This window comes from Silurus aristotelis (genome assembly GCF_946808225.1).
Source record: "Silurus aristotelis genome assembly, chromosome: 11".
In the NCBI taxonomy this organism is placed as follows: domain Eukaryota; kingdom Metazoa; phylum Chordata; class Actinopteri; order Siluriformes; family Siluridae; genus Silurus; species Silurus aristotelis.
Genome location: NC_139584.1, coordinates 2,558,494 through 2,575,993, shown reverse-complemented (window position 1 = coordinate 2,575,993; position 17,500 = coordinate 2,558,494). Strand labels below are relative to the sequence as shown.

The 17,500-nt window shown below is 43.4% G+C and overlaps 1 protein-coding gene across 1 annotated transcript in view; it reads right to left on the bottom strand.

Moving 5' to 3' along the window:
• The window catches only part of cdk16 (cyclin dependent kinase 16), a 27,839-nt gene that overhangs the window by 5,468 nt on the left and 4,871 nt on the right, over nt 1-17,500 (bottom strand). Inside the window, exons 2-13 of the mRNA XM_083554978.1 lie at nt 10,380-10,554; nt 8,111-8,275; nt 6,901-7,034; nt 6,301-6,426; nt 3,733-3,789; nt 2,851-2,965; nt 2,628-2,722; nt 1,365-1,427; nt 1,024-1,147; nt 597-717; nt 407-504; nt 111-216 (exon numbers count right to left, since the gene is read on the bottom strand). Of these exons, the coding sequence (XP_083411104.1) occupies nt 111-216; nt 407-504; nt 597-717; nt 1,024-1,147; nt 1,365-1,427; nt 2,628-2,722; nt 2,851-2,965; nt 3,733-3,789; nt 6,301-6,426; nt 6,901-7,034; nt 8,111-8,275; nt 10,380-10,500 (1,325 nt within the window). The 5' untranslated portion in view covers nt 10,501-10,554. The remainder of the gene's footprint in view (nt 1-110; nt 217-406; nt 505-596; nt 718-1,023; nt 1,148-1,364; nt 1,428-2,627; nt 2,723-2,850; nt 2,966-3,732; nt 3,790-6,300; nt 6,427-6,900; nt 7,035-8,110; nt 8,276-10,379; nt 10,555-17,500) is intronic.

Here is a 17,500-nt window from a genome sequence, read left to right as displayed (position 1 = left end):
CTCGATGTGAACAATGGATGCAGTGAGAGAACCCTCACCCTCTCTCACCACAGCTTCTCACAACCTAATATCTAAACTGAGCACAGGTCGTTTTTTTTTTTTTTTTTTACCTAGGGGTGTGGTTATGAAGGCAGTCGGCACGGTAACGGGGGTAGTTGTAGGAGATGAATTCTTCATTGGAGGTTATTCCAGGCCAGGTTTCTTCCGTAGGTGTTCCTGAGAGAGAGAGAGAGAGAGAGAGAGAGAGAGAGAGAGAGAGAGAGAGAGAGAGAGAGAGAGAGAGAGAGAAGCAGCAGGGAGAGTTATAAATACCGCACGCAGACATTGGAGAGGGTCTGATTGATTGCTGAACCCTGCAGAGAGAGAGAGTGGTGAAGAGACTGGAATAAAACCGGAAGCGTGGTACCTAGCAGTTTGAAGATGAAGTGCAACTCCTCCTCCACTGTAGATCCTGGGAACAGCGGCCGACCAGTGGCCATCTCGTAGAAGATGCAGCCGACGCCCCTGCACCAAACCAGACACGCACAGATGATGGAGCTGCTACAACTCCAGTATTCAGAGGAAACCGACACGGATAAAAACACGCGAGTACTGACCACATGTCGATCTGGGTGGAGTAGTCTGTGCTGCCCAATAGGATGTCAGGTGGGCGGTACCACAGGGTCACCACTTCGTTCGAGTAAGTCTTGGTGGGGATTGACTTGGCTCGGGCCAGGCCTAGGGACCGCGATAGAAAAAAGGTGCCAAAACAGATGCTTTTATAGGGTTTCTGCTCTCAAAATTTTTATTTATGACTTTTAAAGACCATCTTAAGACTGTTAAGAATAAAATTTATGACCTACATCATGACCGTAATTTCATTTTTTTAAGCCGAGTATCACTAAACTTGCACTTCCCCAAAGCTGAAAAATAAACCCCAATCCGAGAGAATACGGCATAATACATTATCTAAGCACGCGTGTGTGTGTGTGTGTGTGTGTGTGTGTGTGTGTGTGTGTGTGTGTACGCAAAATGGTTACAGACCGAAGTCAGCCAGTTTGAGTTCCCCACGTTCATTGATGAGGAGATTCTGTGGTTTGAGGTCTCGATGGAGGACTTTGCGTCTATGACAGTAGTTTAGTCCTCGCAACAGCTGGTACAAGAAGAGCTACACACACACACCCACACCCACCCACACACACACACACACACACACACACAACAGTATAATGCATCAGAGGTTACATGTAATGGTCTCATGTATAATAATGAGTAAACAGTTTATTCCCAGACTGATGTGTATATGTGTGTGTGTGTGTGTGTGTGTGTGTGTGATGAGTGGAAAGCAGAGCTGCTGTAAAGTGGAGCATTGCAGTAACTCTCACCTTCACGTTGTGCATGTGGATGCAGTTCCCGCAGTCATCCAGATACTGTTTCAGGTCTTTATCCTGTGGAAAGAAAAATGGAGATCACGTGATCACGTGTGGTAACGTCACAGCTTAGCAGCTTCTTGCGCTAGTAACCGAAAGACGTGGCTTTTAACACGTGCTGCTTTTCTCTCACAACGCTCTTTAGACGTAATCGGTGAAGGTTTAGAAAAACGGTGGGTGCGATGACTGTGCAAGACGTCTGCAGATCCATTACGCGAGCCCCGCCCCTCAGTTGAGTTATTGGCCGAACGTCTTGATGCCACATGATTTTTCTGCATCAGTGCTGGAGAATTTATGGAATCTATGCTTCTTGAACCAGGACCACACCAGGGATTCTCCAAACACTGGACTCGATCATTTATAACATTCTATAGAATATACACGTAGGGTACTAGACACGCTATTTGGCCAAAAGTACTGGGACACCTGACTGTTCCAGCCATACGTGGTTCCTCCTTAAACTTGAAGTTGATGTTTGGATGCAGGAGCATGGAATCTTCCCTTCTTGAACTGAAAGACCCTTTGTTCCTTGTTCAATGCCCCTGTGCACAAAGCCAGCACCATGAAGATATGCTCCACATGGGTATTAGTAATGATCTGATCTCAACCCTACTGAACACCTTCGAGATGGATCTTTACATGCTGACTGCACCCCAGGTGCTTTGTTCTATCAGTTATTGAGAACTAAGTAACAGCTGAAGCTACCGGGAAAAATATTTGTCGTTTTAATTACACCGAAAACTGATTTATGCCACATTTCTCAACATGGCTTTCCAGGAGATCAATTTCTGGTTAACGGGTTGCTCAACATTCGAGTAGATTGCAGCCTTCTTGGACAGAGTTTCGCCAAGATGGCAGGCGAGTGGACAGAATAGACAGAAGGGACGAAAGGTCAAACCTCAACACCGAGTTCCAGGACCGTAACTGCTATATATTGATGGAAGGGAATATTGCAAGATCGACCTGTTTACTGCCTATTAGGAAAGTGCATCTCCATAACTGAGGCCGATGTGATTCGCATCTCAAAGCGAAATCGACGACACGATACATTAAAATTTCATAAGAAGCAGCTACCGATACGATCCGATTTCCCCCCTATTGCGATGTGGTGCGATCCGATTTCCATTCGATTCGAGAGATAAAATGTGATGCTCCGCAACTCAGTATGGTACAGTACTAGATGTGTTCAGCTCTCTGTTTTGCATGCATGTGACTCACTAGGTATTCAAACACGAGCGTCAGAGACTTCTGGGTGTGGATGATGTCATGCAGAGTCACAATGTTGGCATGTTTGAGGTCCTTCAACAGGGACACTAGGGGGCGAGAGAGAGCGAGTAAGAAAGTGTTAATAATACATTAATAAGAGCTTAATAATACAAAATACTGTACAATGCAATGGACCACTGGAGACTCCTCCTGTCCTGTTCTGGTTCTGACTCACCCTCTCTGATGGCGGTGCACGGAGCTCCTTCCTCGTGTTCCAGGCGGATCTCCTTGAGGGCCACCAGGTTATCGGTTAGCTTACTGCGCCCCTTATAGACTGTAGCATATGTGCCCTGAAAAGTTTTTTAGATATTTTTTGGAATTATAACCTGTTCCAGCATGACAATAACCCTGTGCATGAAGATCTGCTTAACATGGGTTGGTAGATCTTCTGCTATAGAGCTCTGACCTCAACCCTATTGAACAGGAAGGTGTTTTCTCCACTGCAGGCCTCCTCAACCGTACCAACATCAGCACCTGCCTTCCTAACTCCCATGCAGCAGAACGAATCTCCAGAAATCTCCACAAGCACACTTGAAAATCTTCCCAGACGAATGGAAATTATTACTGTGGAATGGGATGTTCCCAAAAAGTTTTATATTATGGCCACAAACTTTTGTCCTTACAGTGAGACCTTATAGGAAAACACTGCATTGTACATTCCACAATCTGTAGAATACAGTGGCCCAGTGGTTAAGGCATTGGACTCTAGATCGGAAGGTTGTGAGTTTAAATCCCAGCACCACTAAGCTGGGCCCTTGAGAAAGGCCCAGAACCTTCAACTGCTCAGTTGTAAGTCACCCTGAATAAGGACAACTTATGCCAAATGACACAAATGTAACTATAAAAAGGGGTGGGGCTAAAGTGGCTGTGTTTGATCTGATGGGGCGGTGCTAATGTCCATTCTGGAGATTAGATGTTAATAGATCAGATAGCGATACACGCAAATGAGTTTTTTTCACTCATACTCTGTAGGAAAAATCAAAACAATACTGCACATAATCCCAAATAAAATACAATATTCTTTTGAGAGAGAGAAAAAAATAAAAATAAAAAATACCTCTCCGAGTTTATCCAATTTCACGTAAGTTTCCAGCTTCCCGAACCCGATCTCCGACTGAAATCACAAATATGGATGGTGCTTCAGAATCAGCATGACTCCACTTACCAGCGATTTACATCACCATTACAATTAACAGATTCATGCACTGAGTAATGAGCTTCTGTCTACAGACCCTAATTGTAGCCTCAGAAATACTGATGAGGCTCTTCAGATAAACACTCGAGATAATTAGCGCATATCACCATGCATTCGAAAATTCACCACCCCCAAAAAAATTAAATTCGAAAATGCTCCTTACTGCTGCCAGAATCATTTAATACAAGACAAAAAAAAAACTGAGGTCTATCAAAACTTTCTCTAAACATCTACCATAGAACAATGTCAAAACCTAAGACTATTAGGGTCTAGTATAGCAGGATGTCCATTCTGGGACCTTTAATCCTCCTGGTGCACATGCTCGGACACATGCTTTAGTGCTATTCCACTATAAAATGCCTCATGAAGTCACTGGAGAGAAAGTAAACAGTCCACAGATCCTGGAGGAACCGAATCCTGCATTATTACTATTATATATTATATATAACATAAAATATGTTATACATTTATACGCAATTAATTTCATTCAGGTGGTTACATTTATATACACTAAAGGTTAATCTTACCTTGCCGATAACTGATTTATCAACCGATACTTTTTAAAATGGATACTGGATAACGCAACCCGGAAAAACTGTCTGTATGGATTTTTGACGATAGTTCCAGCAATTAACTATTGATGCAGATTAATTGCCAAAACCGATAAATCGGCCGACCTCTCATATACACAACTATATATAGACAAAAGTATTAAAACACCTGACTTTTCCAGCTCCATGAATACAGTAATCCCCGGCTTTACCACGGTTCAAATCTCAAAATAAAATAGCATTTTTAGGGTGAATGCATTATTGTCAGTGAGATGTCCTAGAAGGTGAACATGTGGAGCTATACGTTCTCTGCTGTGACCCTGAATACAACAGATACGGAGGCGGACAAGGCTGGGGCATATGAATATAAAAAAGAGAGAATGTGGGAAAGAAACAAGAGAAAGAGAGAGTGATACAGAGCAAAGAAAATGGAAAGAAAGAAGGGAGAGGCGATTATGTGCAATAATGAGTAAAGACGAGCAAATGATCAGGACAAAATGGGATCTGGGTCACAGAGAGATCAGCAAAGGATCAGGATCAGAGATATATATATATATATATATATAGAGAGAGAGAGAGAGAGAGAGAGAGAGAGAGAGAGAGAGAGAGAGAGAGAGAGAGAGAGAGAGAGAGAGAGAGAGAGAGAGAGAGAGAATGAATGTCAGGAATGTCATCTACAAAGAGATAAATGGGACAGGTAGTAATTTCTGTGGGTGATCTGGCAGACAGAATGAGGTTGCTAAGTGATCAGTGAACAAATGGAGAGATCAGAGAGAGATCAGCAGGACAGAATAAGATCACGTTATAAGACCAGCATGTGATCAATAGATCAGAATTAGCTCAGCAAGTGATCAGTAAAACAGAATAAGAGCAACAAATAAGATCAGCAAAACAGAATAGGGTCAACAAATGATCAGCTGGCGAGAATAAGATCACTGAATAGGATCAGCAAGCGATCAGCAAGACAGAATAGGATCAGCAAGTGATCAGCAATTATAATGAATGTATAAATGTATCATGTTGCCCCTTCCTGTTGATCAGCACAAAAGAATGAGATCAGGAAGCGATCAGAAGAAAAAAAGCAAATGAATCCAGTGATCATGACAGGGAGAGACCAGCAAATCATTAGAGCGACGCCACTTTAATGGTTGTAAGTGCTGATCGTGAGGAGCTGCATGTTCTCTGCTGTGACCCAGAATACAGAAGATAGAGAGGAAGATGAGGCTTGAATTAATAAAAGAGAGCGAGCGAATAAAATTCTGAGAAAAAAAAGCAAATGAGCACAGGACAGACAGTATTAAGGACGTTTAGTGGCAGACAGACTCGAAACAGACAGACGGGGAACGAGCGCACAGACAGAGTGATTGGCTGCTGTGAAAGTAGCTGTTGATCTGCACGGCAGTTCAGTGAATCAGAGAGAAATCGAGACAGAAAGAGAGATCGGCAAGTCGAAGGCAGATCAGCATGGTTAAGAGAAATCAGCAAGTCAGAGAGGGAGAAAGAGAGAGGAAGAGATCAGCAAGTCAGAAAAACAGAAAATATCACGACAGAGAGGGAATTTAGCTGTTCAAAGGAAGGATCAGCAATTCATAGAGAGGTCAGAAAGCCAGGGAGAGATATCAGAAGACCAAGAGAGATAACAGCAAGCCACAGAGATAGAAAGAGATCAGCAAGTCAGAAAAATGAAAAATATCAAGCCAGCAAGAGATTAGCAAGCCAGAGAAAGAGAGAGAGAGAGAGAGAGAGAGAGAGAGAGAGAGAGAGAGAGAGAGAGAGAGAGAGAGAGAGATTAGTGATCAGTACAGAAAAGAAACAGGAGATATGAGCTTGTTGAGAACGTTCTGAGTGAGACAGAAAAGAGAGATCAGAAAGCTGTTACCAGAGAGACTCTACGCAGTCGTCTGCTTAGTGGTTTATCAAACAGCGGGCTGTTCAGATTGAACTTCTCCAGGCAGCCGTCTGGGAGTCGGATATCAGCCGGGAGAGAGAGCCTCTTATTTATGTCCTTGGGGGAAAACCAAAATGCACGCGCACGCGCGCACACACACACACACACACACACACACACACACACACACACACACTTCATTAACACAATCCCAGATGTTTAATTGCAATAAACCACCGTTATGATCCCTGATGAGAATAAACTGTGGCTATTTAATGTTAATTAAAATAACCAGGTCTTTTGTTACGCTCCAGAGAAAGCGCTCAAACACGGGGGGGGGGGGGCATCAGAGGGGCAGAACACACTAATGAATCTTTTCTTTAGTCTGTCAGAGTGAATTAACACGTCATTGATTGCACGTCCTGCTGTGCAGCTGTTCCTGTACGACTCGGAGGGACACACACAATAACACCTCTTTATTTGCCCATAATCAGCAGGTCGTTCTGTGGGGCGTAAACAAGCCGAGCAGAAGAGCGAGGAATATAAAGGAGGAGGAGGTGGTGGTAGAGGTGTGGGGCGGTTCTGAAGTACCTCGGTGGATATTTTGCGGCCGGCGTTGTTGCGCATCCTCACGCGGACCGGGCTGTGCACCTCGTCGGAGGAGGTTGCAGACGCCTGGTCGCTTTCTCCGTCCGAGCCCATCTTTACATCTTCGTGGACGATCTCTGCAAACAGACAACACAATCATCCTGCTTGTATGCTCCGGTGACCTGTTTTTAGTTCTTTTGGGCTTTAATTGACAGAAGAAATCATGGAGAAAAAAAAACAACAACAACAAAGTGATATGGAAAACTAAACACGGAAAACAAATGACTCATTTGCATAATCTGGCTCATTTGCATAAACAGGCTCATTTGCATAATTTAGCTTTTTTGCTACACCAGCATTGCAAAGGCCAACGTTGTACGATGAACAATCACACAAGTGGACGAGCGATGAATACGTTAGCTAGCCCATTAGTTTCTGCGAAACGGTTGCCTAGCAACCAGGCTAGGCGAAAACGTGATGCATGGTGTAATGCAATAAACTATGAGTGACACTTTATGAACAAAACAATTGGGACATCCGAGTATTTACCCGACTTTAGTCCATGTTTTCATGTCCTTTAAGTTGGAAGTCTTTTATGGTTTTTGAGAGACACATGCATGAGCCTTTTGTTTTTGCTTTACACTCTCAGCATCCGAACAGTTCGTTTCTCCAAACATTCATCTGAAATACTTTGTTGTGTCTCTTGTAAAACTCGCCAAAGATGTTCTTCACTAGGTGGAGATTTCGTTCTTGTGATCCAGTTCATCCCAGAGATTTAGGTGCGGTGACTGAGCAGGACATTGCCTGATAAATATCACTCCAGACGACTGTCTGCTTTCTAAACAATGCTTAAAGAGCTCGGACAGACTGGATAGACAAAGAGAGTTGGAGTCGTCGTTCCAGTTCATCCCGAAGTAGTTCAACAGGGACGAAGCTCTATAGCAGGAGATCTTCCATCATATCCAACCCATATAAAGCGTATCTTCATGGCGCTGGCTTTGTGCACAGGGGCATTGACATGCTGGAATGGGTTTGGGTCTCCTAGAGAAAGGAAAAGTTCATGCATCCAAACACGCCAGGTGTCTCCAATTTTGTGTGAGCCGTCAAGTGTCCAAATACTTTTGTATTGTGTCCCTATTGTGTACATATGTATATAGAGGGCAGGTTTGTATGAAGTGTGTGTGTGTGTGTGTGTGTGTGTGTGTGTGTGTACCGAGGCGCGTGGTGTGGTTGAGATAGGAGCTGAGGCTGCGGCCCAGGCTGCGCGGCCGGTGCAGGGAGCTGCTGTACGACTGCAGGAGTGAGTGCATGCTGAATGAGCCGCCTGCTCCTCTCACTGAACCACGCAGGGTGGCACTACCCCCAACTGGCATGGCCTCTGGGAGAGAGGAAGAGGGAGAGAGGGGCAAGAGGGACAGGAAGGGTTGAGAGGACACGGCATGAAGAAGAAAGGGAAACGAACAGAAACAGACAAGGGGCATCATTTGAGAAAGTTTAAGGCAGACAGACCAGGGGAGAGGCGGGGGGGGGTGGTTTGTGTGTAGAGGAGGACAACAAATGAGTAATGATGACAGGTGAGAGAGGCAGATGATAATGAGGCAAAAAATAGAGAGAGGGAGGGGAAGGGGAGAAAAAAAACAAAAAAAGAAAGAGGAGAAATTAAAATGGCACCAAATCAACAGAGGGGGGGAAAAAAAAAAAAAAAAAGGAATAAAAACAAAACACACATTTCTTACGCATGCATTAAATCCTTCCACACAAATGAATCAACTAATAAAATAAAATCGATAAAAACAGCAATGCCAAAAACAGGGGATGTTCAATTGACTTCCAATTAGCCCCCCTCCCCCCCCTACAATTTCTCCCCAAACTGTTGTTTCGTGTCATGCCGTTGATGTATAAGAGCAGCGATTCGTCATGATTTAAAATTAGCTTGCCGTTGGCCGAGTGACATCTGGACCGACTATAAAATGGCTTTATTAAAACACACACACACACACACACACACACACACACACACACACACACACACACACACAATCTTTCGAGGCGATGCAATAAAGCGAGGACCTGAGGCGAGCCGTGGTCTGGATTCTAAATATAATCAAACTTACAGTTGGTACCTGATTATCCGACATTACTGGTGTGTTTCGAGTCACTTCTTAGGGCCCCATAATAACGAACTTGCACTGCAGTTTCTTAGCGTTGCGTTACAGTCTCTGATGTTGACAAAAAATCATCAGAGATTCTGATTCTATTCTATTAGAAAATAATTGGCGGAAAGTTGTAGCTACTGCGGCGTATAGAAATCGACACCAAACCACGTTCGACGCACAGCATTGGATCAAAACTGCAATGATCATTTATACATTTTACATGTAAACCTACAATACTACAGCAGCAGAAGGACTGTTGATCTTCACCAAGAAACCACAAATCAGATTTAAAGTCAATTAAAAAAAAAAACACCTTATGGCCACGCCCACACCAATATGTTTTCTTTTGGAAACGCGACTTTTTCTCTCCGTTTTTGGCCTTCCACAATGTTTCAGAAATCCAAAAGGAAATGACGCGGGTCGAAGCGTCTTCTGTTTTGGGTTCACGCAGTTTTCGAATGTATCTGGACTTATGTACAAGTGAAGCAAAAACGTTACAACATGCATCATGGAGGTTTTTAATCCGGTTTTTTTTGTTTGTGATATGACGTCTGTTTTTTATCCTATTGGTTGCGCTGCTGACACGTGAGCTACACGCCACCTTGAACTGACCAATAGAAGGGCAGCAGTTTAAATTCTTTAAGTTGTAGGTACAACAAAGAAAGTTCCAGAAAATAGTTTTGGAAATAAATATTTTATTTAAATGCCAGTTTCATTTTATTATTAGATTTTTGTTTAAAATAAATCGTGACCATAACGACGTTCGTATCGAGTGTCTTGTTACACCCCTAGTTTTTGTTTTTCTTAAATAGATTTTTTTATTAATTTCAAACCTTCGAAAAACGAATACGGCAACAGTGTAGAAACACATTTTTCAATACTCTGTGTTCTTTCCTTCCTGTTAAGCAGCTCCTTCACGTATCTGTACGTTACTGAAGTGTTTCCATTTGGGGAGACTTGGACTGTAACTTCACTACATTTCAAACTCAAATATTTGACTTTTTACTCAACTACATTTTGCTAAATCAGTCGTTGCTTTTTATTTATGAGGATAATACCGTAACTGGTCAAACACGCAGCGAGTCACCAATCAGGGTCGAGCGCACGCTTTGTTTCACATTCGCTTTGACATTTAGAGACGAATAAATGATGAAGAAACTCCAGACTCGAACTCGCCACAACACACGTCGATTTATTTAAACAATTTCTTTTAAGTAGTTGAAAAGAAGGTTTTGGGCTCATGATCACTGTAACAGAAATCAGTGTTTGAGTCATTAATATCACTCTATTAATAGATCAGTGAGAGATGAAGGTGTGACACCGTACCAGAGTCACTGTGTGCCCCTGTATCCTGAGAGCTGATGCTCTCGGTCAAGTTTTTGTCCCCGCTGTTGCTCCCCCGCAGCGTCATGGACAGCTGCCGCTTGATCTTCCTCACGCGCTCCATCAGAGGGGGCAGGGGGGGCCGAGACGATGATGAGGAAGCCACTGTTCACTCGCCCTGTGAAACACACACATACACCTGTGAAGATACATAATACTTAAACATTCCGGAGTATTCTCGCGAGTCAATTGTCATTTTGATCATTTGATCAAGTGCCACAGATGTATAGAACCACACATGGCATATGGAGGAGTCGGGTGTCCCAATACTTTTGGCATTATAGTGTATGAAGTGGTTTCTACAGAGGAAGGAGAACTAGGACATTGCCAAAGAAGAGAACGTGAGCAAAAAAGAAGAAGACTGTGTTTTTGGTAGCTAACTGAATAGCTGAATTACAAACAGCACATTAAAACTAGCTGACCACTAGGGGGGGCAAAAAGGCCACCAAAGCTAACAAGGCCAACAAGGCTACCAAGACCAACACAGCTAAAAAGGCCACCAAAGCCACCAAGACCACCAATGCCAACAACACCAATGAGGCTACTAAGACCAACACTTACAGAGCACAAAGGTGCTAACAGCAAGCTCAAACTGGTAGATTTGGTTTCTTGTCTTCTGATTGGTCAATTTCGTTCGACCATTTAATTATGACTGCCACATGGCGCCACCTATAGCAGGACAGATCAAGGAAACAGAAACGGAAAGTGAAAGAAACACACAAAGGCAACAATGACATGGGTTTGGGACGGCAGACGATGAGTGTGTGGGCGGACGTGTTTATTAACTCTGGACGGTACTGAAAGTGACGGCGCTCCCCTGTGAAGACGCCACTGAGTGTCGATGGCGGACTCGACTTCCAGCACGGAGATGACCTCATGTAAACATCAACACCAGCTGCTCGCTTCAGAAAAGATCAGCACCCGCGGGCGCATTTTTTCTTCACGATGAACAGAAAGCTAGAAGCCTCGAGGCTCGTCAACATGCGCGGTACGGATACGGATACGGAATCGAGCCGGCAAACGAAACACATGCAAACGGTTCGCAGATGAGATGAGCTTCACCCGAACGACTTCCAGCACCTCGGCCTCATCTTCAGAGGCTACATCATTTTCGACTCGATTTGGTTTTATTTGTAGAGCGTGTTTAACAATCAATTTTGCAGCTGAGCCATTGAACCATTCCTAAAGTTCTTAAGTTTCTCAGGAACTTCATGGATCTTCAGGCTGTCCCTGAAAAAACATCCCCAGCCGCACAGAGTGGTCTCCAAGTGAAGAAAGGGACAGGATCACTGGTCAGTGGTACCTCAGGGGCAAAACTGCTCAAACGTTTGACCTTCGTCTATGCGCGGTACAAGGACGTGTTGGGTTCTGAGGATTAGCCATGCTGGGAGGGAAACCATGAGCACATGCCAGGGTTCAGTGTTAATCTACATCCACTCATCTGATTGGTCAAATAAACACTTCTAAAAACGCTTCTGAATGAAAGTGAAAAATACTCTGTTGCCAAAAGTATTGGGACACCCGTATTTCCAGCCATATGTGGTTCTTCTCCAAACTGTTCCACCGAAGTTGGAGGCACACAAACGTATAGAACGTCAATGGATGCAGAAGCATGAAATTCTCCGTGCTGTTCCAGCATGTCAACACGCATGTGCCCAAAGCCATGGGTTATAGTAGGTCTCCTGCTATAGACCTGTAAATTGCCTTGAAGTCCAGAAGCAATTAGAGCTATTACACAATAGTACCAAAAGTAACCGGACACCTGTCGCTTTCCAAAGCTGTTGGAGGCACACAATTGTATAGAACATGGAGACCTAAACCTGTTCCAGCAGGATGATGCCCTTGGCACAAATCCAGCTCCATGAAGATCTGCACCCCAGGTCTCCTCACCTACCTCAGTACCAGTAGCTGCATCAGCACATATCTCTACAAGCACACTCCAAAATCTAGTGAAACATCTTCCCAGAAGAGTGGAGGGAATAAGAGAAAATGGGAACTAAATGTGTTCAAAAATCACATACCAATCAAATGCTCAGGTGTCGACTAAAGGCTAAAAATGACTAGAAAAAAAGTCTCCCTGTTTCTCAGTACAACCATCAGACACGGAATTAATCATGCATCAGAAAGTGATTTAGTGAGGCCACGTTTTGTTCTTTGGCATTTCTCGGACTGTTCGTAAACGCCTCGTACGTCGACACGTGGACCAAGTTTGCGGCAACTGATCAGAAACGAGTGCGGCTATATTAAGAACAGGAGCACACATGTGGGTTGGAGAACGCGCTGGAAGGCTAGTGCTCTAGATCCCGCTCGCGGTGTCGCTTGTAAAATATAATGAGCCATTCCAAAACATCTGCAGATCCGACGTTAGGTAACGTTAAGAGTCGTTACGACGGAAAGTGACTTAAAATGGGGAAAAAGAGGTTTATTATATACATATATTTATATATAGATGGGAGAGAGATCATGGGCTATTTATGTCGCTGTGGAGCGGAAACGGCCGAAAGGTTGCCGCTATAAATATTTCGGATGGTTGGAATGGTGAAAGTGGAGTTCGGCGGGCTGTCGCGCGAGGAAAGCCGGGGCTGAAACCCGAGCCGCAAGCGCGCAGGGTTTTTTTTTTGCCTTCGATCAGCAACCCCAAAAAAAATGCCGACTTTTACTCACGAAGCCCACAGAGAAAACCACGTACCATACAGATACACATACTTGTCATGACCTTAAATGACCTTTGAGCACTTTTCCGCCATGGTGCATTTAATCGTTTCCGATTAAACTCTCGCCATACACTCGGCCTCCAAAAGTATTGGGACACCAGTTAAAATCATTATTCGCTTAACCCCATCAGAAAGAGGACAAAAAAAATGTGGCTGGTAAAAGTGAAGATCTGGGGTGAGCTGACCTTCTGTCACACTGCAGGATATCTCCAGCCAAGCTGCATCTTTAAAGCATTCATCTCGAAACCACCAATGGTGAAAACGTACAAAGTGACCTTGAACTTGCGAAACCTCAGTGAACACGTCAAAACTGTGTCCAAAGTGTGAATACTGTGTGTGAGCACATTGTTATCCAGCGCTGCTTTAATCCTCCTGGGTGTGGAATTCACCAGAGCTGCACAGGTTGTTGCTGGGATCCTTTTCCACTCCTCCATAATGACATCACAGAGCTGCTGGATGTTACACGCATGGAGCTTCTCCACCTTCCGTTTGAGGATCTACACAGGGTTTCTCAATAGGGTTCAGGTCTGGAGATATACTCGACTTCTCTGATGGACCCTTGTGAGGTCTGTTCTGAGAGGAATCCGTCTTAGAAAACCTCTGTATGACACTGACCTCTGTACTGTAACTCAGTTTCAGGGCGATACTGATCTTCTTACAGCCTCGACATCTTTGTTAAGAGCAACAATTCTAATTCTCAAATCCTTAGAGACTCTTTACCATGAGGTCCATGTAGAACATCCAGTGGTCAGTATGAGAGATTTGGACTCAAAGCACCACATTTTTACCTGCTCTAATACAAGATACACACAATTGTCTGGTTCTAACAGGCAGACAAGAACATTTACAAGAACTTTGCACGTTTACACCACATACAGCTGTTATCACTGAGGGTGTACTCACTTTTGTTGCCAGTTATTTAGTCAATAATGGCTGAATGTTGAGTTATGTTGAGCACTGCGTTTCCCCCACGGACTATTATTACTGACGCACCAACCGCTAAACTCTGGTGCGCTCTGGACAGGTAACACAGGAGACGCTGCAGAACGGAAAAAATGAAGGAACGGGGAGAAAACAGCGAGGGGTGAGGAGAGGATTCAGGATGAAGAACATGAGATTTTGTTTTCTCGTGTATTGAGTGTTGCTCTAAAATAAGGTATGTTTTGAACCTAACAGTTATAATTAGGCGGCCCGTATTGTGGTTGTATCTTCAATCATGTTTTTTTTTTACTTGATTTGTATTGTAGCGATCTGCATACTGGAAGGATTTTGCAACAGAGAAGAAAACCGGAGAACCCAGAGGAAACCCACAAAATATTAAAAAAAAGGCATAAACATCAATTAGAAGCATAACCGACTCTTTTTGAACATCCCATTCCACATTTTGTCCGCTTTTGCTCTTCAGGTACGGATGTAGGTGAGGTGAGGAGGCCTGGGGTGCAGTCCACATTCTTATTATGTCTCCATGTAAATGAAGCAGGAATGAATTCTGGACATGAGCACAGACCCTTCGGCTTTTCCAGACGCTGTTATTTCCCCACGCTGTCGATACGCATGAGGCAAGAAAAAAGAAAAAACCCTGACCTTTAGATCGCACTCGCCCGAAGGTTGTGTACAGCGGCGGGTATTTCATTTAATCGTTCGTTGTAAAACGGCGTTTTCGCTAGGATTCTTTCACGGAATAGCCGACGTGACGATTACACGGTGCCAAAAGTATTGGGACAGCCGCCTTTTCTCTATAACGTTTCTTCCCAACGCTGCTACCACAAAAGGTCCCTTGGCTTGAAGCAGGAGACCCGAACCGGTTCCTGCACAAGCTACAGGACGATGTGCTTTTAAAGGGTTGGAGTGGAAGATCTCCCGCTTCAGAGCTCCAAAACCTCAACCCTGTAGAACGTGAACGAGACGTGATCGTCTGCTATAGAAACACTTCCCGACCAATCAGAATTGAGGATTTAACTACATTTTGGGGTAAAATCTTTAGTTTATAGAAGCTTCGATTTGATGTTCTGTTTAGGGTTCAAGAAATTCTCAAAACTGAAATCTTTTCATGGGAATGAATGAGAATAAGCAGAGAATTTACAAAATTGCAGATGAGCCTAAAACAGAGATCTTAAAGGTAGTTAAAAAAAAGTCTTGCAGGATAATAATCAGATTTAATGCAGGTTTTTAGTTCATTTCTACCTGCACATCCATCAATCACATGCACACTTACTGCAGGGTCACTGAGGCCACGCCCCCTACATCCGTAACACAACACGCATCATTTCTTCAGTCCTGCACACAAAATAACGTCAAAAAAATGTCCAACTTGGCAGGTTTTCACGCAAATTACACAAAACTTCCTTGTGCTGTGTGTAAGCGATTGTACAAAAAAAAAAAACAATTACTAACAATTAAGTCAAAAATGTAATAAAAAAATAAATCTTTATTAGTTTGAATGCAGGTCAGTTTATGATCAAACAATTTTTGTATTAATGTTTGTTCGATTAAATATACATTTCCCCAATTTCTTTTTCAAAATCCTGGTTGGTCTTTTTTTTTTTTTTTTTTTTGCAAGTTTCCAATTTGGAATACTGCCCAAATTCCCGAAGTTCCAATGGAAGGTTTCTGGAAATTTACCGGATATTTTCCACCCCTTTACAACCCTACTTCTGCTTTTTCGGTTGTTATCAATCAGAGCTTCCGTTACAATATTTTCGTTACACTGTGAGTACCAAGGACCCACTGCTTCCAGACAAGCGTTTGATTTTCCGATCTCATTTCCATCACACTGACCGAGTAAAAAAAAAAAAAGCACGAAAATATACATGCGTACAAAATCTATTATAACATACGCAAATCGTAAAGGATTTGCATGCCAAAGAGTTAATATGGCCAAACCTTGACTTCGGGAAAACGCCATACAAACTCACAAAACAAAAACTTTACAATAAAAAGGTACAGGAACTTCAGTATTCTGTAAGAACCTCGTGGTTTCTGACGGTGCTTCCACAGAACGTGTCATAAAAGAGTTTATATCTTACAATTCTGAGAAAAAAGTCAGAATTGTAAGTTTGCGATACCCTTTTTTTTTTATTATTATTCTTCTTCAGTGGCAGAAACGGGCTTCTATAGTAAGAGAAAGGAGACACAAAAAACCCTCGACCTTAAGCTCAGAATAGCTGCATTACAAAACATCAACCAATTATCAGCTCTTTCTCTAAAGGGATCAGGTGTGTGACAGAGCAAAGCAGAGCAGAGCAGAGCGAATGCTGGGGTGGGAAAGAGGAGAGAAGAGAGAGAAAAGAGGAGAGTAAAGAGAGGAAATAGGAGAGAGGAGAAAAGAGGAGAGAAGAGAGGGAAGATGAGAGTAAAGAGAGGAATAGGAGAGAGGAGAAGAGAGGAGAAGAGAGGAGAGAAGAGAGGGAAGAGGAGAGTAAGGAGAGGAAATAGGAGAGAGGAGAAGAGAGGAGAAGAGAGGAGAGAAGAGAGGGAAGAGGAGAGTAAAGAAAGGAAATAGGAGAGAGGAGAAGAGAGGAGAGAAGAGAGGGAAGAGGAGAGTAAAGAGAGGAAATAGGAGAGAGGAGAAGAGAGGAGAGAAGAGAGGGAAGAAAAGAGTAAAGAGAGGAAATAGGAGAGAGGAGAAGAGAGGAAATAGGAGAGAAGAGAGGAAAGAGAGGAAAGAGGAGAGTAGAGAGGAAAGAGAGGAGAGGAAAGAGAGGAGAGGAAAGAGGAAAAAGAAGGGATCAGGTGTGTGACAGAGCAGAGCGAATGCTGGGGTGGGAAAGAGGAAAGAAGAGAGAGAAAAGAGGAGAGTAAAGGGAGGAAATAGGAGAGAGGAGAAGAGAGGAGAGAGAAGGGAAGAAAGGAGAGAAGAGAAGAGAAGAAAAGCTTGGTGTTAGAGTGTGAAATGTTACTGTAACTGAGAAACTCACTATTAGAATATCAGGATTTCTGCAGGTCAGATTTTACACACACACACACACACACACACACACACACACACACACACACACACACACACACACACACACACACACACACACACACACACACACACACACACACACACACACACACACACACACACACACACACACACACACACACACACACACACACACACACACACTTACTTAACCGAGCCCTACATTAATGCCAAATTCACACTTCCTCTGAAACAATAATCAGTTTTACATCTGTGGTAGAATCCGAGAGATTCGCACCAATAACAGGAAGCTGATTGGCTGCTGCGTGATGATCTCATTAGCAGTCGTAATACAGTAAAATATATTCGGAGTAGCGAAAGAAAGAAAATAAACAGAAACATTCTGAAAAGCTGCAGGAGCATTTTAAGGAGCGTGAGTA